The sequence below is a fragment of the Salvelinus alpinus genome, chromosome 2, assembly GCF_045679555.1.
Source record: "Salvelinus alpinus chromosome 2, SLU_Salpinus.1, whole genome shotgun sequence".
Taxonomy (NCBI): Eukaryota; Metazoa; Chordata; class Actinopteri; order Salmoniformes; family Salmonidae; genus Salvelinus; species Salvelinus alpinus.
This window is the reverse complement of record NC_092087.1, coordinates 101,187,075-101,213,385: the sequence shown is the minus strand read 5'-3', so window position 1 is coordinate 101,213,385 and position 26,311 is coordinate 101,187,075. Positions and strand designations below refer to the sequence as shown.

Sequence of the window (26,311 nt, the reverse complement as noted above, 5' to 3'; positions counted from 1 at the left end):
ACTTTGTTCCGTCTTCTCTCTTTCTGGATCAGGTCTTGTAGGTACAGCTCAGGGCTTTGTTCCGTCTTCTCTGTTTCCAGATCAGATTTGGGGTTGGACAAGGGTGAGGGGCATTGTAGTTCAAGGTTTCTTGTTGTGTTTGGCTTGACTTCGTGAAAACAAACTCTATTTGGTTTAAAAGATGTAAAGAAGATAATAAAAATAAAGAGGGGGTAGGATTGGATACAGGATATGAACCTGGTTTAGGGGGTAGGGTTGGATACAGGATATGAACCTGGTTTAGGGGGTAGGATTGGATACAGGATATGAACCTGGTTTAGGGGTAGGGTTGGGTACAGGATATGAACCTGGTTTAGGGGGTAGGGTTGGATACAGGATATGAACCTGGTTTAGGGGTAGGGTTGGATACAGGATATGAACCTGGTTTAGGGGTAGGGTTGGATACAGGATATGAACCTGGTTTAGCGGTAGGGTTGGATACAGGATATGAACCTGGTTTAGCGGTAGGGTTGGGTACAGGATATGAACCTGGTTTAGGGGGTAGGGTTGGATACAGGATATGAACCTGGTTTAGGGGGTAGGGTTGGGTACAGGATATGAACCTGGTTTAGGGGTAGGGTTGGGTACAGGATATGAACCTGGTTTAGGGGGTAGGGTTGGGTACAGGATATGAACCTGGTTTAGGGGTAGGGTTGGGTACAGGATATGAACCTGGTTTAGTGGTAGGGTTGGGTACAGGATATGAACATGGTTTAGGGGGTAGGGTTGGATACAGGATATGCACCTGGTTTAGGGGTAGGATTGGATACAGGATATGAACCTGGTTTAGGGGGTAGGGTTTGATACAGGATATGAACCTGGTTTAGGGGTAGGGTTGGATACAGGATATGAACCTGGTTTAGGGGGTTGGGTTGGATACAGGATATGAACCTGGTTTAGCGGTAGGGTTGGGTACAGGATATGAACCTGGTTTAGGGGGTAGGGTTTGATACAGGATATGAACCTGGTTTAGGGGTAGGATTGGATACAGGATATGAACCTGGTTTAGTGGTCGGGTTGGATACAGGATATGAACCTGGTTTAGGGGGTAGGGTTTGATACAGGATATGAACCTGGTTTAGGGGTAGGGTTGGGTACAGGATATGAACCTGGTTTAGGGGTAGGGTTGGATACAGGATATGAACCTGGTTTAGGGGTAGGATTGGATACAGGATATGAACATGGTTTAGGGGGTAGGGTTGGATACAGGATATGAACCTGGTTTATTGGTAGGGTTGGATACAGGATATGAACCTGGTTTAGGGGTAGGGTTGGATAAAGGATATGAACCTGGTTTAGGGGGTAGGGTTGGATACAGGATATGAACCTGGTTTAGGGTTGGATACAGGATATGAACCTGGTGTAGGGGTAGGGTTGGATACAATGGTTTAGGGGGTAGGGTTGGATACAGGATATGAACCTGGTTTAGGGTTGGATACAGGATATGAACCTGGTGTAGGGGTAGGGTTGGATACAAATCACATTTTATTAGGGGTAGGGCTGGATACAGGATATGAACCCGGTTTAGTGTAAGGGTTTAGGGGTAGGATTGGGTACAGGATATGAACCTGGTTTAGGGGTAGGATTGGGTACAGGATATGAACCTAGTTTAGGGGTACGGTTGGTTACAAATCAAATGTTATTTGTCACATGTGCCAAATACAACAGGTATTTCTGTGAAGTGAAGTGCTTACAAGCCCTTAACCAACAATGCAGTTTTAAGAAAATACCTTTTAAAGAGATAAGAAATACCTTTAAGAAATACCTTTAAGAGATAAGAATAACAAATAATTAAAGAGCAGCAGTAAATAACAAATGTGGGGCTATTTACTGGGGGTACTGGTACAGAGTCAATGTGTGGGGGCAGGTAATTGAGGTAATATGTACATGTAGGTAGAGTTATTAAAGTGACTATGCATAGATAATAACAGAGAGTAGCAGCAGCAAAAAAGAGGGGGGGGGGGCATGCAAATAGTCTGGGTAGCTATTTGATTAGCTGTTCAGGAGGCTTATGGCTTGGGGGTAGAAGCTGTTTAGAAGCCTCTTGGACCTAGACTTGGCGCTCCGGTACCACTTGCCGTGCGGTAGCAGAGAGAACAGTCTATGACTAGGGTGGCTGGAGTCTTTGACAATTTTTAGGGCCTTCCTCTGACACCGCCTGGTATAGAGGTCCTGGATGGCAGGAAGCTTGGCCCCGGTGATGTACTGGGCCGTACGCACTACCCTCTATAGTGCCTTGCGGTCGGAGGCCGAGCAGTTGCCATATCAGGCAGTGGTGCAACCCGTCAGGATGCCATTGATGGTGCAGCTGTAAAACCTTTTGAGGATCTGAGGACCCATGCCAAATCTATTCAGTCTCCTGAGGGGGAATAGGTTTTGTCGTGCCCACTTCACGACTGTCTTGGTGTGCTTGGACCATGTTAGTTCGTTGGTGATGTGGACGCCAAGGAACTTGAAGCTCTCAACCTGCTCCACTATAGCCCTGTCAATGAGAATGGGGGCGTGCTCGGTCCTCCTTTTCCTGTAGTCCACAATCATCTCCTTTGTCTGGATCACGTTGAGGGAGAAGTTGTTGTCCTGGCACCACACGGTCAGGTCTCTGACCTCCTCCCTATAGGATGTCTCATTGTTTTCGGTGATCAGGCCTACCACTTTTGTGTCATCAGCAAATTGAATGATTTGTGCCTGTCCGTGCAGTCATGAGAGAGTTGTGCCTGTCCGTGCAGTCATGAGTGAACAGGGAGTACAGGAGGGGACTGAGCACGCACCCCTGAGGGGCCCCCATGTTGAGGATCAGCTTGGCGGATGTGTTGTTACCTACCTTTACCACCTGGGGGCGGCCCGTCAGGAAGTCCAGGATCCAGTTGCAGAGGGAGGTGTTTCGTCCCTTAGTGATGAGCTTTGAGGGCACTATGGTGTTGAACGCTGAGCTGTAGTCAATGAATAACATTATCACGTAGGTATTCCTTTTGTCCAGGTGGGAAAGGACAGTGTGGAGTGCAATATAGATTGCATCATCTGTGGATCTGTTGGTGCGGTATGCAAATTGGAGTGGGTCTAGGGTTTCTGCGATAATGGTGTTGATGTGAGACATGACCAGAATTTCAAAGCATTTCATGGGTACAGACGTGAGTGCTACGGGTCGGTAGTCATTTAGGCAGGTTACCTTAGTGTTCTTGAGCACAGGGACTATGGTGGTCTGCTTGAAACATATTGGTATTACAGGGAGAGGTTGAAAATGTCAGTGAAGACACTAGCCACTTGGTCAGCGCATGCTTAGAGTACACATCCTGGTAATCTGGCCCAACGGCCTTGTGAATGTTGACCTGTTTAAAGGTCGTACATCGGCTGAGTAGAGCGTGATCAGACAGTCGTCCGGAACATCTGATGCTCTCATGCATGTTTCAGTGTTACTTGCCTGGAAGCGAGCATAGAAATGATTTAGCTCATCTGGTAGGCTCGTGTCGCTGGGCAGCTCTCGGCTGTGCTTCCCTTTGTAGTCTGTAATAGTTTGCAAGCCCTGCCACATCCGACGAGCATCAGAGCTGGTGTAGTACGATTCGATCTTAGTTCTGTATTGACGCTTTGCCTGTTTGATGGTTCGTCAGAGGGCATAGTGGGATTTCTTATAAGCTTCCGAGTTAGAATCCCGCTCCCTTTAGCTCAGTGTGAATGTTGCCTGTTGTCACGACTTCAACCGAGGCAGGCTCTCCTTCCCGTTCGGGTGGCGCTCGGCGGTCGTCGTCACCGGCCTACTAGCTGCCACTGACTCTTTTTCCTCCCCCTCCTTATGTGTTTATTTGTTACACCTGTGTTCAGTTAAGTGGGTAATTAGTATGGCTTTATTTGTCAGCCAGCCCGTAGGCGTCTTTGTGCGGGATTATTACTTTGTAACCTTTTGGATTTCGGGAGTGGAGATTGTATTTGTGGACTGGGATTGTGGCTCGTGTCGTTGGACCGAACCGTGTATGTTCACCCAGTTCGTCCGTGTTGGACATTGTGTTGGACAGTTGGGGATTAAAGACTCAACTTATTGAAGCTCTGCTGTTTCCTGCGTTTGACTTCGCACCCCCCCCGACACCCAGGTCGTTACACCTGTAATCCATAGCTTCTGGTTGGGGTATGTACGTACAGTCACTGTGGGGACGACGTCCTCGATGCACTCATTGATAAAGCCAGTGACTGATGTAGTGTACTGCTCAATGCCATTGGAAGAATCCCGGAATATATTCCAGTCTGTGCCAGCAAAACAGTCCTGTAGTTTAGCATCTGCTTCATCTGACCACTTTCTTATTGACCGAGTCACTGGTGCTTCCTGCTTTATTTTTTGCTTGTAAGCAGGAATCAGGAGGATAGAGTTATGGTCACATTTGCCAAATGGAGGGCGAGGGAGAGCTTTGTACGCGTCTCTGTGTGTGGAATATAGGTGGTCTAGAATATTTTCCCTCTGGTTGCACATTTAACGTGCTGATAGAAATTAGGTAAAACTGATTTAAGTTTCCCTGCATTAAAGTCCCCGGCCCCTCGGAGCGCCGCCTCTGGATGAGCGTTTTCCTGTTTGCTTATGGCGGAGTACAGCTCATTGAGTGCGGTTTTAGTGCCAGCCTCGGTCTGTGGTGGTATGTAGACAGCTACAAAAAATACAGATGAAAACTCTCTAGGTAGATAGTGTGGTCTACAGCTTATCATAAGATACTCTACCTCAGGTGAGCAAAACCTTGAGACTTCCTTAGATATCGAGCACCAGCTATTGTTTACAAATATATAGGCCCCCGCCCCGTGTCTTACCAGAGACTGCTGTTCTGTCCTGCCGACAGAGTGTATAACCCATCAGTTGTATGTTCTTAATGTCGTCGTTCAGCCACGTCTCGGTGAAACATCAGATTTTGTAGATTTTAATGTCCTGTTGGTAGGATATACGTGCTTTCAGTTTGTCCCATTTCTTTTCCAGCGATTGAACGTTAGCTAGCAGGCTGGAAGGCAAGGGTAGATTAGCCACTAATCGCCTGATCCTCACAAGGCACCCTGATCTCTTTCCGCGAAACCTCGGTTTCCTTTTCCAGCAAATCACAGGGATCTGGGCCTGGTCGGGTGTCTGTAGTAGTATATCCCTCCCATTCGACTCATTGAAGAAGAACTCTTATTCCAATTTGAGGTGAGTAATCACAAGTTCTGATGTCCAGAAGCTCTTTTCAGTCATAGGATCATAGGTCATAAGAAGCTCTTTTCGGTTACAGGATATGAACCCATTTTAGTGTAAGGGTTTAGGGGTAGGTTTGGGTACAGGATTACAAATAAGTTTAGGGGTAGGGTTGGTTACAGGATATGAACCCAGTTTAGTGTAAGGGTTTAGGGGTAGGGTTGGGTACAGGATTTGAAATAAGTTTAGGTGTAGGGTTGGTTACAGGATATGAACCCAGTTTAGTGTAAGGGTTTAGCGGTAGGGTTGGGTACAGTATTTGCACCTAGTTTAGGGGTAGGGTGGCGAGGGGGGGGTCTGGTGTAGTGCTTTGTGGCTGTGAATAAGTAGTTGGATGAGTGGTTGTTGTTGTAATGAGCTGTTTTTCTTTGTCCAACAGGAGCGGGCAGAGAAGGTTACGCACAGGTCAGGTCCTTTCCAGAACAGGTAAGTATTGGTTGAGGTTTTTAAAAGGCCATTCCAGGTAAGTATATGTTTTAAAAGGCCATTCCAGGTAAGTATATGTTTTAAAAGCCATTCATGTTTTTAAAAGTTAATTCCAGGTAAGTACACATGTTTAAAATGCCAGCATGTCTTTATAAGGCCATTCTGGGTAAGAGAGGGAGATTCAGATTCAATGAGTGGATTAGACTACAATCTGATCAATCAGTATTTATCCATTGACCCATATTTGCAAAACGTATAGCAGCTCATCTAGCAGTGAGACCATTTTGGTCACATATGCTCCTAAATATTTTGCTGTGCGACCTTGTGAAATTGTTTTGTAATAGCCAATGTATGTAAGAAAGTATTTCACACAGACACACGTGTTAATTGAAATGCATTCCAGGTGACTACCTCATGAAGCTGGTTGAGAGAATGCCAAGAGTGTGCAAATCTGTCATCAAACATTTCTAAAAACCTGTTTTCGCTTTGTCATTATGGGGTATTGTGTGTAGATTGATGAGGGGGAAAAAATATTTAATCCATTTTAGAATAAGGCTGTAACGTAAGAAAATGTGGAAAAAGTCAAGGAGTCTGAATACTTTCCGAATACACTGATGTATTATAACACCACGTAGGAGCACTATAGACCTAGTCTGTTCATTATATACATCTACATGATGTATTGTTACACCATGTAGGAGCACTATAGACCTAGTTTGTTCATTAAATACATCTACATGATATTAATTTCCTAAACTGCGTCACCCACTCTAGTCAGCAGATGACGAATGGCGTCTTTCAGGCAATGCTGCCATTGTGACGTATAATCTAATGGACGGGAAGTTTCTTCAACAACCACAACAGCGACCTCGGTAGCTTTGCTAGCCGACGTAGCGGAACATGTGAGCTCTTTATACGCTTTCGGTGATTATTAGCCACTGGGTTTTAAACACATTTCTGTCGTATCTACTAGTTACCCCTTTTAATATCGTATGTACGTCAACTAGCTGTCTGGTTAAGGTAGCAGTAGCACTAGGCTAATCGCTAATGCTAACATCCCCGACGATGAGTTCAAAAAGCTACTACCCCCCTACTAAAGAGGAAGACTACTGTACGGAGAAAGAAGCTCTCGTGAAAGAGGAGAAGGAAGAGGAGTCTGTCACAGTTAAACAAGAAGTGGAGGTTGAGGCTGTTACAGTGAAAGAGGAAGACGTTTCAGTGAAAGAGGAGGCGGAAGTTAAACAAGAGGGTGCAGTTTTTACAGTGAAAGAGGAGACGACTGGCACGGTGAAAGAAGAGGAAGACGTTTTTGGAGTGAAGGAGGAGGGGGAGATCACTGTCACATTGGAGGAGGAAGAAGAGCAGAATGGAGATCTGATTAACACCAGTAAGTACTGTCTTTAAAAAATGGGGCACAAACTCTGGAGTTGTTGAACTGATGTCCCTGAATATTTATTTATGTTGAACTGATGTGATTTTAAAGAGTCATTCTACTGAAGTTATGTGCGATTCCAGGAAATCTGACTTCTAAATATTGCCATGTTGGAGAAATAAAACAAATAGAAGCTTTATGGATGTTACATGAAATGGACAAGCTTTTTGGGGAGATTGCTAACGAGCGTTAACAAAATGACTGGAAGTCTATGGGTATATGCTAGCAGATACCTATAGCACAATGACTGGAAGTCTATGGGTATATGCTAGCAGATACCTATAGCACAATGACTGGAAGTCTATGGGTATATGCTAGCAGATACCTATAGCACAATGACTGGAAGTCTATGGGTATATGCTAGCAGATACCTATAGCACAATGACTGGAAGTCTAAGGCTTAGTTAGCATTGGCTCGCAAAACTACCTCTAACTTTCTTCATACAGGACACAGAGACATACGAATGGTTTCCACAAGTTCGTCTGACTCTGGGGAAGTAGCTGCAGAGCCTCAGTGGCAAAATCAACCCTTTTAAGGTCTATATTTTGGAGTTCAGGCTTTATTTGAAACATTCAGGCAGGAAATTGCCTGAATTTTGACATTACGTAGTAAGAGGCCAAGTCTAAATAAAATAATTTTCAGTCAATCATATTTCATGGCTTTTAGTAAGGGCTCAGAGAGCTTGTTTTTTCCACTCACAGCTTTCCTCCAGTATTAGTTTAAGAAGATGTTAATGAAGCAGTACAGGCCACATTGAAGTGTCTTGAGTTTTGTTTGTGTGTTCTACAGTCTTGTAAAGATAGGAAGGAGGGAGTGACTGGGAGAGGAAATGTTTTTGTAAAACCTGCAGCATACATCAGATCATATTAAAACTTTATCTGTAAAGATAACTTTCATCGAGGTTTTTACATGGTTTATATTGGTTTCTCTCCTTTCAGTTTACTTTTTCAGCGCTATGAGATTCCTAACATCCATAAACAATTGTTGATATCTTGAAAAATGATGTGTTCTGGCTAAGATTCTCTCTCTCTCTCTCTATATATATATATATTTCATGTTTCTTTATATATATATGCTGAAATGAATTTCTCATACATGGCAGTACTCATTTTTTTGTAAGATGAGAAGGGTGTCTGTGTCTTGAATAGTCCTGTAGTATTTATTTTTCTTCAATTGAGATTATTGCATAAAAGCAGGTTAAACTATTTAAACTTATGGTTGTGGAAGGCATATATTTAGCCTAGGTATAATTTCACAAGCCCTGAATTCATTAGATTATTGATGACTGTTTGAAATGCAGTGTATTTGACCTGTTTAATTGTACAACAAAGCTTATTTAGAGAGAACATTAACAATTAAGAGACACTCATCGGCCAATTTATTAGGTACACCCATCTAGTACCGGGTCAGACCCTCCTCAGACCCTCCTCCTGACCTCCGTCAGGAACTTAGAAAGAGATCTAAAGATGCTGCTTATATGACTAGGATTGTGTTAATCAGGGACTGTGTTAATCGAGGACTGTGTTTAATTAAGGATTGTGGACATCGAAAGACAGTAGAACAAATGCTAATCTAATGAATTCAGGGCTTGTGAAATTATTAGACAAATGCTGACCAATGAGAACCTATAAAACAATTGGAGCCTAATTGACTCCACATTTCTATTGTCTGATTTCTGGCAACTTTTTCTAATTTATCATAATGAGCACCAGAAAAACACATATGATACTTGGCCTCAGGTTATTGAAGGATCTGATTTGAATTAAACATACAAGGAAGACAGTTGTATCATGTGAAGGTTTCATTCAAGGTCGTATTCATTAGTGAACACCTTTTAGTTTCTAGTGAATACGACCCCTGATCTCACTGTTAAATTAAACACACGGTTTGTCTTTGGTAGGAGAGAGACCAGACTCAGAAGAACCAGAGCAAGAGACGTCTGAACCAGCAAGACGACACCACTGTTCCCACTGTGGAAAGAGTTTTACCCAATTACGGACACTGAAGGTGCATGAAAGAATACACACTGGAGAGAAGCCCTACCAATGTTCTCAGTGTGGAAAGAGTTTTACCCAGTTAGGGAGCCTGAAAATACACAATAGAATACACACTGGAGAGAAGCCTTACAAATGCTCTCAGTGTGGAAAGAGATGTTCACAGTTAAGTTGCCTGAAATCACATGAGAGAATACACACAGGAGATAAGCCTCACAAATGCCCTCAATGTGGTAATACTTTTAAGCGGTTAAGTAACCTGAAGGAACATCAAAGAGTACACACAGGGGAAAAGCCTTTCCACTGTTTCCATTGTGAAAAGCGTTTCAGCTGGGTAAGGCAACTGAAAGAGCATGAGAGAACACACACCGGAGAGAAGCCCTACCAATGTTCCCAGTGTGGAAAGAGTTTTACCCAGTTCGGGAGCCTGAAGATACATGATAGAATACACACAGGCGAAAAGCCTTTCCAATGTTCCCAGTGTGGAAAGAGTTTTAACCGGTTAGGTAACCTGAAATCACATGAGAGGACACACAAAGAAGAAGAGCCCCATCCCTGCTCCCAGTGTGGAAAGAATTTTACCTCATCAGGCTTCCTGAAGAATCATGAGCAAAGACACACTGGGGAAAAGCCTTTCCAGTGCTCCCAGTGTGGAATTAAATTTACCTGGTTAAGGCAACTGAAATCACATGAAAGGATCCACACATGAGAGAAATGTTACGAATGCTCCCAGTGTAGAAAGATATTTACCCAGTTTAGGCACCTGAAAGACCTTGAGGTAACACACTCAGGGGAGAAGCCTTACCTATGCTCCCAGTGTGGACAATGATTTTTCACATACTTACAATTCATGAGGTAACACACACATTGCTCCCACACTTGTCTCATCTTTTACTGAAAATTGGTGCTTTGTGGTTTTGTTTACGCTCTTATTTCCATATGAAATCAAATTGGAGAAAACCTACTCAAATACACATTTGTATGTTTTATGTTTTAAAATCCCAAGATATGAATTGAATATGGAGTGTGTCCGTTTTTATGTAGATTATGTACACACACTCTGTGATTAAATAGTCTTTATTTTTTACTCTGGCTCTGTTTTTCTGTGTGTGTTGGGGATGTGGAACACCATTTGGGTCTTTGCGTGTCAAAAAAGATACACGTCAAATAACACTATTTGATGTGTCAAATAAGCTTGTTGACCAATCAGGACCTGAATATGACTGCACGTCACATAATAATTTAACGCGTTCATACCTTTTTTTACGTAGTTATTATTACACATTGATTACATGATCACTTGTATTTCATATGTCAAAACGTTTCATCGATACGTATGCTATGATGCTGGTAAAGTTGCCTCGTGCGCACCTACAGTGCTGGTCATTAAAAAAAGCTAGCTAGCTGATGGATGCAAACAATGTTCTTCCCCAAATACATAGCAAAACAACAATCTGTTTCAGTAGCTACAGTTAGCTAACTATATAGCTAGGTGTCATCATCTAAAATAACCCGATATTTGATTAATGGTCGGACCCATCTATGTGAAGCTAGCCACAATAAGCATTAGCCACAATAGTGGACTTTGCGGTTAGCCTTCAAAATAAAAGTATGTAATTGACAGTGAATCAAATGAATACAAATAGTGGAATTATGCCATAAGTGAATAGCTCATGCTAAACGAGGTTGGAATGTTGTTTATATAAAATCAACAAAAGAAAATTTGTTAATTTGACAAAAATCTGTTTTTAATCACACTGGATGTATTAGACTTTAGAATTGCATTGGGGGCATACTTATTTCACTTTACAGCCTTACCTATGGATTGTGGATCAATGACATGGGGTATCAGTCAACTCAATGACACCGAGAGAACATTAGTGTCTTAGCTCTTATTGCGGGACTCAAACCACTGTGAATTGAGCCACATTTATTGTCAACCTATGTGTATTGGAACACTATTCCATAGGAAAAACAATGCAACGTGGATGTTGGAGTCTGAGGAAAAAAAGTATTTGGATACTGAGTCGACTGATACCCCATTTCATTGATCCGCAATCCAACCTTGTTTAACATTATCTAGTCTAAATATGGCATGATTCCACCAATTGTAACCTTCTGCGTCACTTTCAACGAGGGACTTTTATCTTGAAGGCAAACCGCAAATTCCACTGTTGTGGCTAGCTTCACAACACGTAACCCAGCTAGTTTTTTTTTCATGAACTGAAGTTCAATTTCAATGGCCTTGCAGAAGCACCCACAGGTCATCACTGATCCTCCACAACATTTCACAGTGGGTGCGAGACACTGGCTTGTAGGCCTCACACCCACGTGAAATTTGGCTTGTACTCTCCAGGTCTCACACCCACTGTGAAATTTGGTGGAGGATCGGTGATGATCTGGGGGTGGTTCAGCAAGGCTGGAATCAGACAGATTTGTCTTTGTGAAGGACGCATGAATCAGGCCACGTACAAGGTTGTCCTGGAAGAAAACTTGCTTCCTTCTGCTCTGACAATGTTCCCCAACTCTGAGGATAGTTTTTTTTCCAGCAGGACAACGCTCCATGCCACACAGCCAGGTCAATCAAGGTGTGGATGGAGGACCACCAGATCAAGACCCTGTCATGGCCAGCCCAATCTCCAGACCTGAACCCCATTGAAAACCTCTGGAATGTGATCAAGAGGAAGATGGATGGTCACACGCCATCAAACAAAGCCGAGCTGCTTGAATTTTTACGCCAGGAGTGGCATAAAGTCACCCAACATCAATGTGAAAGACTGGTGGAGAGCATGCCAAGACGCATGTAAGCTGTGATTGAAAATCAGGGTTATTCCACCAAATATTGAATTCCGAACTCTTCCTAAGTAAACATTAGTACTGTGTTGTTTAAAAATTAATATGAACTTATTTTCTTTGCATTATTCGAGGTCTGACAACACTGCATATTTTTTGTTATTTTGACCAGTTGTCATTTTCTGCAAATAAATGCTCTAAATGAGAATATTTTTACTTGGAATTTGGGAGAAATGTTGTCAGTAGTTTATAGAATAAAACAAAAATGTTCATTTTACCCAAACGCATACCTATAAATAGTAAAACCAGAGAAACTGATAATTTTGCAGTGGCCTCTTAATTTTTCCTAGAGCTGTATGTATTGTTACACCATGTAGGAGCAGCATAGACCTAGTCTGTTCATTATATACATCTACATGATGTATTGTTACACCATGTAGGAGCAGTATAGACCTAGTCTGTTCATTATATACATCTACATGATGTATTGTTACACCATGTAGGAGCAGTATAGACCTAGTCTGTTCATTATATACATCTACATGATGTATTGTTACACCATGCAGGAGCAGTAGGCTGTTTACAAAGGCAGACCATTTCAGATATTTTTGTGGGGACCTAACGGATCAGCTCTGAAAAATATCTAATGTTAAAATTTTACATGTGATTGGTCAAAAGACCAACATGAAAATTTTTATAAATATTTCCTTAAACTGCATTACCCGTCCCACTCCAGTCAGCAGATGGCGATATTCGTTTTACAGGCGATGCTGCCAGAGTGTGACGTGGCATTAAATCTAGTGGACGGGACGCTTCTTCAACAACAGCTAATCAGCCACCTCGGTATCTTGCTAGCCAACATAGCCGAAACATTGGAGCTCTTTAGACGTTTTCATTGTGTTTTAAACACACGTCTGTCGTATCTACTAGTTAACCAATTCCCCTCCGTATTTACGTTGTTAGCTAACTTAGCACAGGGCTAGTCGCTTATGCTAACTAGCTAGCTAAAATCCCTGACCATGAGCTCACCAAGGTACTCCCCGCCTGCTAAAGAAGAGGATGTCTGCTGGACCGAGAAACAGGGTCTGTGGCTTAATGTTGTCGTGAAAGAAGAAGAGGAAGAGGAGGATGTCACAGTGAAAGGCAACGAAGAAGCTTCCAGAGTGAAAGAGGACGAGACTGGAGATCTGATTAACACCAGTGAGTACTATTTTAAAAACAGGAGCAAAACCTTGTCAAACAACAACAAAATGGCCGCCATGACACTTAAAAAAAACATTGTAGTCATTTATTTAGCCGACGCTATTATCCAGAACGACTGACAGGAGCAATTATGGTTAAGTGACTTGCTCAAGAGCACATCGACAGATGTCGCACCTAGTTGGCTCAGGGATTCGAACCAGCGACGTTTCAGTTACTGGCCCAAAGCTTGTTTTGGTAAACAGCTAAGGGATGGGGGCTGGAGACACCGGTATGTATGTAACCACTCTCAAATTCTATTTTTTATTTCGCCTTTATTTAACCAGGTAAGCTAGTTGAGAACAAGTTCTCATTTACAACTGTAACCTGACCAAGATAAAGCAAAGCAGTGCGACAGAAACAACACAGAGTTACACATGGAATAAACAAGCGTACAGTCAATAACACGATAGGGGGAAAAAATAAAGTCTATATACAGTGTGTGTAAATGGCATGAGGAGTGATAGATGAGCAGATGATGGTGTGTAAGTAGTGATACTGGTGTGCATAAGACCAGTAAAGTAAATAAAAACAATATGGGGATGAGGTAGGTAGATTGGGTTAGGGTTCCTCACCATCCATCAGATAAAACATTTGTTTTAACCAGGTTTTCCAACTATACAGAGTTTGTTTACAAAAACTCATTAAACAAGATATCAGCCTAATCGAGGACTCCAATCAAGTTGTACAAACATCTCAAGGATGATCAATGGAAACACGATGCACTTGAGCTCAATTGACCATTTTCATAGCAAAAGGTCTGAATACTTATGTAAATAAGGTATTTCTGTATTTGATTTAAAAATAATAATTTACATAAAAATCTAAAACCATTTTCACTTTGTCATTATGGATATTTAACCAGGCAAGTCAGTTAAAAACAAATTCTTATTTACAATGACGGCCTAGGAACAGTGGGTTAACTGCCTTGTTCAGGGGCAGAAGGACAGATTTTTACCTTGTCAGTTCGGGGTTTCGATCTAGCAACCTTTCGGTTACTGGCACAATGCTCTAAACACTAGGGTACCTGATTGATGGAAAAACATTAATTAAATTCATTTTAGAATAAGCCTGTTACATAACAAAATGTGGAAAAAGTCAAGGTCTAAATACTTCCCGAAGGCCCTGAATTATAAAGTTAATTTCTCAGAACATTAAGAAAAATGTCCATTTAAAAACAACAAATAACATTCAAATAATAAAAACAACAAATAACATTCAAAAAACATACATTCTGTTCTCAGGGTCATCAACTTTCTCTACCCTGTATCTTGTTAAGTGTTCAGGTGTGTTGGCCACACCTGATTTAATGAGTGCTTGTTTCCTTGGAAATGGGGTCTGATTGGATAGACTAAAGGTTACAGCTTTGATTGAGTTTTAAAATAATAAAAATGTAAAACGTTGTGTTCTAGCTCCACCCTGGTGGCGCATTGGACTAATTCTATGGGTAGAGAACATGAGATCATAGGTTCGAATCTCACTAGAAAATAGATGTGACAGTTGCCTGCTATTTTCCGACTATCTCCTGTCGATTTTTTTATTATTTGTAATTTTTTTAAACGTAATGACATCACACCTAAAATAAAATGCATTTTCGTAAAAACACGGTGTCTCATGAGAATGTAGAGGTTGAAGTGTTTCCAGTACCCATTTAGGCAAATCGTTCATTAATACATTTGCGACAGCCTGTGTGCCCTCCCAGCTATCAGTTTCATGTCTCAGCCCAGCCTGTATGCCCTCCCAGCTATCGGTTTCATGTCTCAGCCCAGCCTGTATGCCCTCCCAGCTATCGGTTTCATGTCTCAGCCCAGCCTGTATGCCCTCCCAGCTATCTGTTTCATGTCTCAGGTAGATTGTATTCCCTCCCAGCTATCGGTTTCATGTCTCAGCCCAGCCTGTATGCCCTCCCAGCTATCTGTTTCATGTCTCAGCCCAGCCTGTATGCCCTCCCAGCTATCTGTTTCATGTCTCAGCCCAGCCTGTATGCCCTCCCAGCTATCGGTTTCATGTCTCAGCCCAGCCTGTATGCCCTCCCAGCTATCTGTTTCATGTCTCAGCCCAGCCTGTATGCCCTCCCAGCTATCGGTTTCATGTCTCAGCCCAGCCTGTGTGCCCTGCCAGCTATCGGTTTCATGTCTCAGCCCAGCCTGTATGCCCTCCCAGCTATCTGTTTCATGTCTCAGCCCAGCCTGTAGGCCCTCCCAGCTATCGGTTTCATGTCTCAGCCCAGCCTGTAGGCCCTCCCAGCTATCGGTTTCATGTCTCAGCCCAGCCTGTAGGCCCTCCCAGCTATCGGTTTCATGTCTCAGCCCAGCCTGTAGGCCCTCCCAGCTATCGGTTTCATGTCTCAGCCCAGCCTGTATGCCCTCCCAGCTATCTGTTTCATGTCTCAGCCCAGCCTGTATGCCCTCCCAGCTATCTGTTTCATGTCTCAGCCCAGCCTGTATGCCCTCCCAGCTATCTGTTTCATGTCTCAGGTAGCCTGTATGCCCTCCCAGCTATCGGTTTCATGTCTCAGGTAGCCTGTATGCCTTCCCAGCTATCGGTTTCATGTCTCAGGTAGATTGTATTCCCTCCCAGCTATCGGTTTCATGTCTCAGCCCAGCCTGTGTGCCCTGCCAGCTATCGGTTTCATGTCTCAGCCCAGCCTGTATGCCCTCCCAGCTATCTGTTTCATGTCTCAGGTAGCCTGTATGCCCTCCCAGCTATCGGTTTCATGTCTCAGGTAGCCTGTATGCCCTCCCAGCTATCTGTTTCATGTCTCAGCCCAGCCTGTATGCCCTCCCAGCTATCGGTTTCATGTCTCAGGTAGCCTGTATGCCCTCCCAGCTATCGGTTTCATGTCTCAGGTAGCCTGTATGCCCTCCCAGCTATCGGTTTCATGTCTCAGCCCAGCCTGTATGCCCTCCCAGCTATCTGTTTCATGTCTCAGGTAGCCTGTATGCCCTCCCAGCTATCGGTTTCATGTCTCAGCCCAGCCTGTAGGCCCTCCCAGCTATCGGTTTCATGTCTCAGCCCAGCCTGTATGCCCTCCCAGCTATCTGTTTCATGTCTCAGGTAGCCTGTATTCCCTCCCAGCTATCGGTTTCATGTCTCAGGTAGCCTGTATGCCCTCCCAGCTATCGGTTTCATGTCTCAGGTAGCCTGTATGCCCTCCCAGCTATCGGTTTCATGTCTCAGGTAGCCTGTATGCCCTCCCAGCTATCGGTTTCATGTCTCAGGTAGCCTGTATGCCCTCCCAGCTATCGGTTTCATGTCTCAGGTATCCTGTATGCCCTCCCAGCTATCGGTTTCATGTCTCAGGTAGCCTGTATGCCCTCCCAGCTATCGGTTTCATGTCTCAGGTAGCCTGTATGCCCTCCCAGCTATCGGTTTCATGTCTCAGCCCAGCCTGTATGCCCTCCCAGCTATCGGTTTCATGTCTCAGCCCAGCCTGTATGCCCTCCCAGCTATCGGTTTCATGTCTCAGGTAGCCTGTATGCCCTCCCAGCTATCTGTTTCATGTCTCAGCCCAGCCTGTATGAAGACTTACAGAAAACGTTTGACCTCTGTCATTGCCAACAAAGGGTATATAACAAAGTATTGAGAAACTTTTGTTATTGACCAAATACTTATTTTCCACCATAATTTGCAAATAAATTCATAAAAAATCCTACAATGTGATTTTCTGGATTTTTTCCCCCTCATTTTGTCTGTCATAGTTGAAGTGTACCTATCATAAAAAGATGAGAGAGGCCTGTAATTTTCAAGTGGGAGAACTTGCACAATTGGTGGCTGACTAAATACTTTTTTGCTCCACTGTATATCATACCCCCAAGACATGTTAACCTCTCACCATTACAATAACAGGAGAGGTTAGCATTATATATATCATACCCCCAAGACATGCTAACCTCTCACCATTACAATAACAGGGGAGGTTAGCATTATATATAATCCCCCCCAAGACATGCTAACCTCTCACCATTACAATAACAGGAGAGGTTGGCATTTGGTATTATCACTTTAACACTACAGCCACTCTGTGATGACGCACTCTGCTGTTCAACATTTACATTTCAGCCATTTAGCAGACAGTCTTATCCAGAGAGACTTACGGTACTGAGTCATTTAGCAGACACTCTTATCCAGAGAGACTTACAGTAGTGAGTCATTTAGCAGACTCTCTTATCCAGAGACTTACAGTACTGAGTCATTTAGCAGACGCTCTTATCCAGAGAGACTTACAGTAGTGAGTCATTTAGCAGACGCTCTTATCCAGAGAGACTTACAGTAGTGAGTCATTTAGCAGACGCTCTTATCCAGAGAGACTTACAGTAGTGAGTCATTTAGCAGACGCTCTTATCCAGAGAGACTTACAGTAGTGAGTCATTTAGCAGACGCTCTTATCCAGAGACTTACAGTAGTGAGTCATTTAGCAGACGCTCTTATCCAGATACTTACAGTAGTGAGTCATTTAGCAGACGCTCTTATCCAGAGAGACTTACAGTAGTGAGTCATTTAGCAGACGCTCTTATCCAGAGAGACTTACAGTAGTGAGTCATTTAGCAGACGCTCTTATCCAGAGAGACTTACAGTAGTGAGTCATTTAGCAGACGCTCTTATCCAGAGAGACTTACAGTAGTGAGTCATTTAGCAGACGCTCTTATCCAGAGAGACTTACAGTAGTGAGTCATTTAGCAGACGCTCTTATCCAGAGAGACTTACAGTAGTGAGTCATTTAGCAGACGCTCTTATCCAGAGAGACTTACAGTAGTGAGTCATTTAGCAGACGCTCTTATCCAGAGAGACTTACAGTAGTGAGTCATTTAGCAGACGCTCTTATCCAGAGAGACTTACAGTAGTGAGTCATTTAGCAGACGCTCTTATCCAGAGAGACTTACAGTACTGAGTCATTTAGCAGACGCTCTTATCCAGAGAGACTTACAGTAGTGAGTCATTTAGCAGACGCTCTTATCCAGAGAGACTTACAGTAGTGAGTCATTTAGCAGACGCTCTTATCCAGAGAGACTTACAGTAGTGAGTCATTTAGCAGACACTCTTATCCAGAAAGACTTACGGTACAGAGTCATTTAGCCGATGCTCTTATCCAGAAAGACTTACGGTACTGAGTCATTTAGCAGACGCCCAAAGTTGTGGCAAAATGGCTTAAGGACAACAAAGTCAAGGTATTGGAGGGAGGAGGAGCAGTTCCCTTTACTGCTCCGTAACCAAGCACCAGGGTCTTGAAGATGAATCATTTTATTAAACCTTGTAGATTAAACCTTGTAGAAAGACAGTTTTATCATGTAGAGCAGTTATTCCCTCAGGGGTATGCGCAATGCCGTCGGGGGTACGCCAAATTAATATATGTGTGTATATATATACATATATACACACATATATACACACGTACAGTGGGGAGAACAAGTATTTGATACACTGACAATTTTGCAGGTTTTCCTACTTACAAAGCATGTAGAGGTCTGTAATTTTTATCATAGGTACACTTCAACTGTGAGAGAAGGAATCTAAAACAAAAATCCAGAAAATCACATTGTATGATTTTTAAGTAATTAATTTGCATTTTATTGCATGACATAAGTATTTGATACATCAGAAAAGCAGAACTTAATATTTGGTACAGAAACCTTTGTTTGCAATTACAGAGATCATACGTTTCCTGTAGTTCTTGACTAGGTTTGCACACACTGCAGCAGGGATTTTGGCCCACTCCTCCATACAGACCTTCTCCAGATCCTTCAGGTTTCGGGGCTGTCGCTGGGCAATACGGACTTTCGGCTCCCTCCAGAGATTTTCTATTGGGTTCAGGTCTGGAGACTGGCTAGGCCACTCCAGGACCTTGAGATGCTTCTTACGGAGCCACTCCTTAGTTGCCATGGCTGTGTGCTTCGTGTCGTTGTCATGCTGAAAGACCCAGCCACGACCCATCTTCAATGCTCTTACTGAGGGAAGGAGGTTGTTGGCCAAGATCTCGCGATACATGGCCCCATCCATCCTCCCCTCAATACGGTGCAGTCGTCCTGTCCCCTTTGCAGAAAAGCATCCCCAAAGAATGATGTTTCCACCTCCATGCTTCACGGTTGGGATGGTGTTCTTGGGGTTGTACTCATACTTCTTCTTCCTCCAAACACGGCGAGTGGAGTTAGACCAAAAAGCTCTATTTTTGTCTCATCAGACCACATGACCTTCTCCAATTCCTCCTCTGGATCATCCAGATGGTCATTGGCAAACTTCAGACAGGCCTGGACATGCACTGGCTTAAGCAGGGGGACCTTGCGTGCGCTGCAGGATTTTAATCCATGACGGCGTAGTGTGTTACTAATGGTTTTCTTTGAGACTGTGGTCCCAGCTCTCTTCAGGTCATTGACCAGGTCCTGCCGTGTAGTTCTGGGCTGATCCCTCACCTTCCTCATGATCATTGATGCCCCACGAGGTGAAATCTTGCATGGAGCCCCAGACCGAGGGTGATTGACCGTCATCTTGAACTTCTTCCATTTTCTAATAATTGCGCCAACAGTTGTTTCCTTCTCACCAAGCTGCTTGCCTATTGTCCTGTAGCCCATCCCAGCCTTGTGCAGGTCTACAATTTTATCCCTGATGTCCTTACACAGCTCTCTGGTCTTGGCCATTGTGGAGAGGTTGGAATCTGTTTGATTGTGTGTGGACAGGTGTCTTTTATACAGGTAACGAGTTCAAACAGGTGCAGTTAATACAGGTAATGAGTGGAGAACAGGAGGGCTTCTTAAAGAAAAACTAACAGGTCTGTGAGAGCCGGAATTCTTACTGGTTGGTAGGAGATCAAATACTTATGTCATGCAATAAAATGCAAATTAATTATTTAAAAATCATACAATGTGATTTTCTGGATTTTTGTTTTAGATTCCGTCTCTCACAGTTGAAGTGTACCTATGATAAAAATTACAGACCTCTACATGCTTTGTAAGTAGGAAAACCTGCAAAATCGGCAGTGTATCAAATACTTGTTCTCCCCACTGTATATACACACATATATAAAAATGTGAATCGCATTTTTATTTGGCGTACCCCCGACGGCATTGCGCATACCCCTGGGGGAATAACTGCTCTACATGGTAAAACTGTATATATATATATATATATATCTTCACATTTTCAAGCAGTCCATTTATATTTTCCAACGGGGCTATAGATTTGGGTGAGTTATAATTTTTTTATCGCCTTAGTAGTCTCGTTTCACTACCAAAAATAAAATTAAACCATCTAGTGTTCAGCGAAATAACAACACAATGTAAAATACAGGTAGCCTAGTCAAATAATTAACATCCAATCATATTAACCGTTACTCTCTCGCGGGAATTCCACTAACGGTCCGCATGTAGCCAAACGTAGCTGCTGCTCATTCCGTTTGCTCGAAAATTGAGAAATGGTTCAAGTAAGGCCCTCGTCCATAGAGACACAAACCAGCTCGACTGGTAGTACTGCTACTACCAGCAGTACTACACCTGTCAACGACACAAGTTGTTCTGCTTCCCTGAGCACATCCAATGCTAGAATCAGCTGAAGAGCTACTGTCCCCGTACCCGGGAAAGCACCGAATAGACGGGGACGTTGGACCATCGAAGAGGTGCAAATATGATAACTACATTGATTTGGGGTTCACTTATATTGGGAGTAGTGCCTTTCCTCAGTCAGTACTTTTGCACATAACACTTTCACAACTCGATGAAACCTTCACTCTTGCACAGACATTTAGAAACTAAACATGCCAGTTTGAAAAATAAGCCATGGGAGTTTTTTGAGCCAGAATTAAGATGACTTTCGAGTAGTAAGACATGTATAAAAGCAACAGGTACCATTTAATAAGAAGGGGCTAGAAGCGTCTTATATGGTGAGCTACCGAGTGGCTAGGACAGGCAAGCCCCATACTATTGTGGAGGACTTCATTCTTCCTGCTGCCACGCGGATATGGCTGGGGGAATGCTGGGGGAAAAGGCCCAAAAAAACATACAGACAATGCCTTCATCAAACAACACTGTTTCACGATGCATCAGTGACATGGCAGGAGATGTTTTGAAACAATTACTGCTTCGCATACAACCCAGTGAATTCTATGCGTTACAGCTGGATGAGTTAACAGACGTGGCGGGCCTGGCATAGCTCCTGATATATGTTCGTTATGTTTATGGGGGTCAATTAAGGAAGACATCCTCTTCTGCAAACCACTGGAAACCAGGACAACAGGAGAGGATATTTTAAAAGTACTGGACAGCTTTGTGACATCAAATGGACTTTGGTGGTCAAGATGTGTTGCTATCTGTACTGATGGCGCAAAAGCCATGACAGGAAGACATAGTGGAGTGGTAACGCGTGTGCAAGCAGTTGCTCCCGACGCCACTTGGGTACACTGCAGCATCCACCGAGAGGCTCCTGCTGCCAAAGGAATGCCTGACCGCTTGAAAGACGTTTTGGACATTACAGTGAAAATGGTTCACTTTGTTAAAACAAGGCTATGCAATGATATGGGCAGCGACCATGTAACGCTTTCACAACATACAGAAGTGTGCTGGTTATCAAGGGGCAAAGTATTGACACATTTTTTTTTATATTGGGGGACGAGCTTAAACTTCTTTCCTGACCATCATTTTCACTTGTCTGACTGCCTGCATGATGATGAGCTTCCCACACGACTGGCCTATCTGGGTGACGTTTTTTCTCGCCTGAATGATCTGAATCTAGGATTACAGGGACTCTCCGCAACTATATTCAATGTGCGGGACAAAATTGAGGCTTTGATTAAGAAGTTGGAGCTCTCCTCTGTCTGTATTAACAAGGACAACACACAGGTCTTTCCATCATTGTATAATATTTTTCTTTGTGTGCAAATGAACTCAAGCTTACGGACAATGTCAAATGTGATATAGCGAAGCACCTGAGGTGAGTTGGGTTACGCAATTAACGGATGACACAAACAACTGGATTCGTTATCCCTTTCATGCCCTACCTTACCGATATCTGAACGAAAGAGCCTCATCGAAATTGCAACAAGCGGTTCTGTGAAAATTTTATTTAATCAGAAGCCACTGCCAGATTTCTGGATTGGGCTGCGCTCAGAGTATCCTGCCTAGACAAACCGCACTGTTAAGACGCTGATGCCCTTTGCAACCACGTACCTATGTGAGAGTGGATTCTTGGCCCTCACGAGCATGAGAACTAAATACAGACACAGACTGTGTGGAAAATGATTTTTAAGACTGAGACTCTCTCCAATACAACATTGCAGAGTTATGTGCACACCCTTCTCATTAACCTGTGGTGAGTTATACAAATACGTTTTTTATGATTATTTGTGCCCTGGTACTATAACAGCTCTTTTTCACTTCCCACGAGCCGGGTTGCGACAAACTCGTTCTTGTGTTTAAATGTGTTAAGTGTTTAAGTGTGTGTGTGTGGCAGGCTTACAATGATTTGAGAGTTTGGAAAAACATTTGAGAGTGTGCTGACCCTAGTGCTAAGAGGGGGTTCGCAGCTAGAGGTTGAATGTTTGAAGGGGTCCGGGACTATAAAACATTTAGGAACCACTGATGTAGAGCTTTCTTTCAGGTCTCTCTGTTTAACCAAATATTCTGTTTGTCTTCAGCAGGTGAAAGACCAGACTCTCACGGGAAAAGTCCTTCAGGGAAACCAGACCCACAGAAGACCAAACCAGCAAGACCACACCACTGCTCCCAGTGTGGAAAGTGTTTTAGACACGCAGGGAATCTGAAAACGCATGAGATGATACATACAGGAGAGAAGCCATATCAATGCTCCCAGTGTGGAAAGGGTTTTAGACTCTCAGGGCATCTAAAAGTGCATGAAAGAACACACACTGGAGAGAAGCCATATCTATGCTCCCAGTGTGGAAAGGGTTTTGGACACTCAGGCAATCTAAAACTGCATGAAAGAACACACACTGGAAAGAAGCCATATCTATGCTCCCAGTGTGGAAATGAATTTTTCTCATCTGGGGACCTGAAAAAACATGAGAGAACACACTTAGTAGAGAGGCGTTTCCAATGTGCCCAATGTGGAAAGAGATTTATTCAGTCAGCGCATCTGAAAGATCACGAGAGAATACACCCAGGAGAACAACCATTCCAATGCTCCTTGTGTGGGAAAAGTTTTACCCATTCATGGAACCTGAAAATGCATGAGATGACACACACAGGAGGGAAGCCTTTCAGCTGCTCCCAGTGTGGAAAAAGTTTTACCCACTTGGGGACCTTGAAAACGCATGAAATGACACACACGTGAGAAGGAGAGATGCCTTTCCACTGCTCCCAGTGCGGAGAGGTTTACTTGGTTAGGGAATCTGAAAACGCATGAGAGAACACACATGGGGGAGAAGCCCTACCACTGCTCAGACTGTGGAAATAGATTTACCCAGCTAGGCTACCTGAAATCACATGAGTGGACACACACTGTGGAAAACTTTTACCTAGTTAGGGAACTTGAAAATGCATGAGATGACACACACAGGAGAGATGCCTTTCCACTGCTCCCAGTTTGGAAAGAGTTTTAGAAATGCAGGGAACCTGAAAGTGCATGAAAGAAGACACTATGGAGAGAAGCCTTTCCAATCTTCTCATTGTGGAAATACATTTTCCCTGTCAGAGGACCTGAAATCACATGAGAGAATACAGGTGCTGTGTTCTGACTTATATTTTTGACTTAAGAAATTGTGTTTTGGTTTATGCCACATAAAAACAGGGTTACTTTTGTTTTTCTTTAAGACATGATAATATCTCAAATCAAAATATATATTTTTTAAATATGTATTTTGATTATGAAGTATCGATTTGAATATTGGTATTTAATAATGTAAATTATTATATAGATTAATAGAATGTGCATTTCTAGATTCTAACCTTGAAACCTCTTGGATATGATTTGGATATTACTAAAGACATTTGATTTGATGCATGATTTGGATATTGCAAAGTGTAAATTATTAGATCAGGATCAAAACTGGTGGAGAAACAAAAATAGCATCAATAGGTAAGTATACCAGTTTCATTTGAGTACCAGGATGTTGAGAGGTTTTGGGGGGGGGGGGCTGTGTGTGGGTCTTAGATGGTTGGTGGCCTGGCGTTTGGGACCTTGGGCCGGTAGCCCGAGAGGTCGCTGGTTTGGGTCCCCGATTCGACTGGGTGTGAGATCTGTCGATTTGCCCCTTGGTGTGGCGCTTGACCCTAGTTACTGTTGTGGGTCACTTTGGATGGGATTGGCTGCTAGATGACTAAATGCAATGTAAATATTGAGTGGCTTCACTGCAGGTAGATTGTATGAATTTTCAAATTCAATAAAATAAAAAATGTAATGTACATTTTTACATTTCACATGTTTGTCATTCAGCAGATGCTTATCAAATCACATTTTATTAGTCACATACACATATTTAACAGATGTTATTGTGGGTGTAGCAAAATGCTTGTGTTTCTAGCTCCAACAGTGCAGTAGTATCTAACAATTCACATCAATACACATATCTAAAAGAATGGAATATATAAATATTAGGACTAGCAATGTCAGTGGCATTGACTAAATACAGTAGAATTGAATACAGTATATACATATGAGATGAGTAAAGCAGTATGTAAACATTATTAAAGTGGCCAGTGATTCCATGTCTATGTACATAGGGCAGCAGCCTCTAAGGTGCTGGGTGGTAGCCGGCTAGTGATGGCTATTTAACAGTCTGATGGCCTTGAGATAGAAGCTGTTTTTCAGTCTCTCGGTCCCAGCTTTGATGCATCTGTACTGACATCGACATTCTGGATGATAGCGGGGTGAACAGGCAGTGGCTCGGGTGGTTGATCTTTTTGGCCTTCTTGTGACATCGGGTGCTGTAGGTGTCCTGGAGGGCAGGCAGTGTTTCCCCTGTGATGCGTTGGGTAGACCATACCACCCTCTAAAGAGCTCTGCGGTTGCGGGCAGTGCAGTTGCCGTACCAGGCGGTGCTAAAGACAGGATGCTCTCAATGGTGCATCTGTAAAAGTTTGAGGGTCTTAGGGGTCAAGCCGAATTTCTTCAGCCTCCTGAGGTTGAAGAGGCGCTGCTGTGCCTTCACCACGCTGTGTTTTGTTGACGTTGAGGGAGAGGTTATTTTCCTGGCACCACTCCGCCAGGGCCCTCACTCCCTCCCTGTAGGCTGTCTCGTCATTGTACCGGGAATCAGGCCTACTACTGTTGTGTTGTCTGCAAACTTGATGATTTGAGTTAGAGGTGTGCGTGGCCACGCAGTCATGGGTGAACAGGGAGTACAGGAGGGTGCTGAGCAAGCACCCTTGTGTGGCCCCTGTGTTGAGGATCAGCAGTGGAGGTGTTGTTTCCTACCTTCACCACCTGGGGGCGGCCTGTCAGGAAGTCCAGAACCTAGTTGCACAGGGCGGGGTACAGACCCAGGGCCCTCAAGCTTAGTGATGAGCTTGGAGGGTACTATGGTGTTGAATGCTGAGCTATAGTCAATGAAACAGCATTCTGACGTAGGTATTCCTCTTGTCCAGATGGGATAAGGCAGTGTGATGGCGATTGCATCATCTGTGGATCTATTGGGGCGGTATCCAGATCGACTTACAGTACTGAGTGCGTACATTTTTGTACTGGTCCCCCGTGGGAATCGAACTCACAACCCGGGCGTTGCAAGCGCCATGATCTACCAACTGAGCCTCATGGGACCTTGATTCTAACCTTGAAACCTCTTGAATTTTGTCATTGAGTTAATTTGTGTACTAGGCCAAGTTAAAAGGAGTATAAAAATTCAATGATGTTGTTCTGATGACATTGATAAGATGTTGACATGAAAAACATTCACCACCACATGAATGTTCACATTAGCATTATTCCACCATGTCAGAGAACTCTGGTGCTGATTGTAAAAAGGATTTGATTAATGCAACATATTTTTATCTGGAAAAATACATTCAATATTTTATGTATTCACCTGGAATTTGAAAAAGCATTCCAGGTGAAAAAGCATTCCAGGTGAATCTGGTTGAGAGGAGGGCAAAGAGTGTGCAAAGCTGTCATCAAGGAAAAAGGTGGCTACTTGATTTGTTTAACACTTTTTTTTGGTTAGTACATGATTCCATATGTGTTATTTCATAGTTCTGATGTCTTCACAATTATTCTACAATGTAAAAAATAAAGAAAAAGCTTTGTATGAG

The 26,311-nt window shown here is 43.3% G+C and overlaps 2 protein-coding genes across 3 annotated transcripts; both read left to right on the top strand.

Moving 5' to 3' along the window:
* The first annotated feature begins 6,437 nt into the window (after positions 1–6,437).
* On the top strand, positions 6,438–10,179 carry LOC139547124 (zinc finger protein 180-like). Its single transcript, XM_071356158.1, has 2 exons — positions 6,438–7,052; positions 8,999–10,179. Exons 1-2 carry the CDS (start codon positions 6,713–6,715, stop codon positions 9,799–9,801), a joined length of 1,143 nt encoding a protein of 380 aa, XP_071212259.1. The 5' UTR covers positions 6,438–6,712; the 3' UTR covers positions 9,802–10,179.
* A 2,457-nt stretch (positions 10,180–12,636) lies between these two features.
* Positions 12,637–26,310, top strand: LOC139547340 (gastrula zinc finger protein XlCGF17.1-like). 2 transcript variants are annotated; one of them, XM_071356351.1, is made up of 2 exons: positions 12,637–13,085; positions 22,747–26,310. In XM_071356351.1, the coding sequence occupies exons 1-2, from the start codon at positions 12,905–12,907 to the stop codon at positions 23,397–23,399; spliced, it is 834 nt and encodes a 277-aa protein (XP_071212452.1). In that variant the 5' UTR covers positions 12,637–12,904; the 3' UTR covers positions 23,400–26,310. The 2 variants fall into 2 exon arrangements, with proteins under 2 accessions (XP_071212452.1, XP_071212451.1); XM_071356350.1 differs by having other exon boundaries at positions 12,638–13,085; positions 22,744–26,310.
* Position 26,311: the final 1 nt, after the last annotated feature.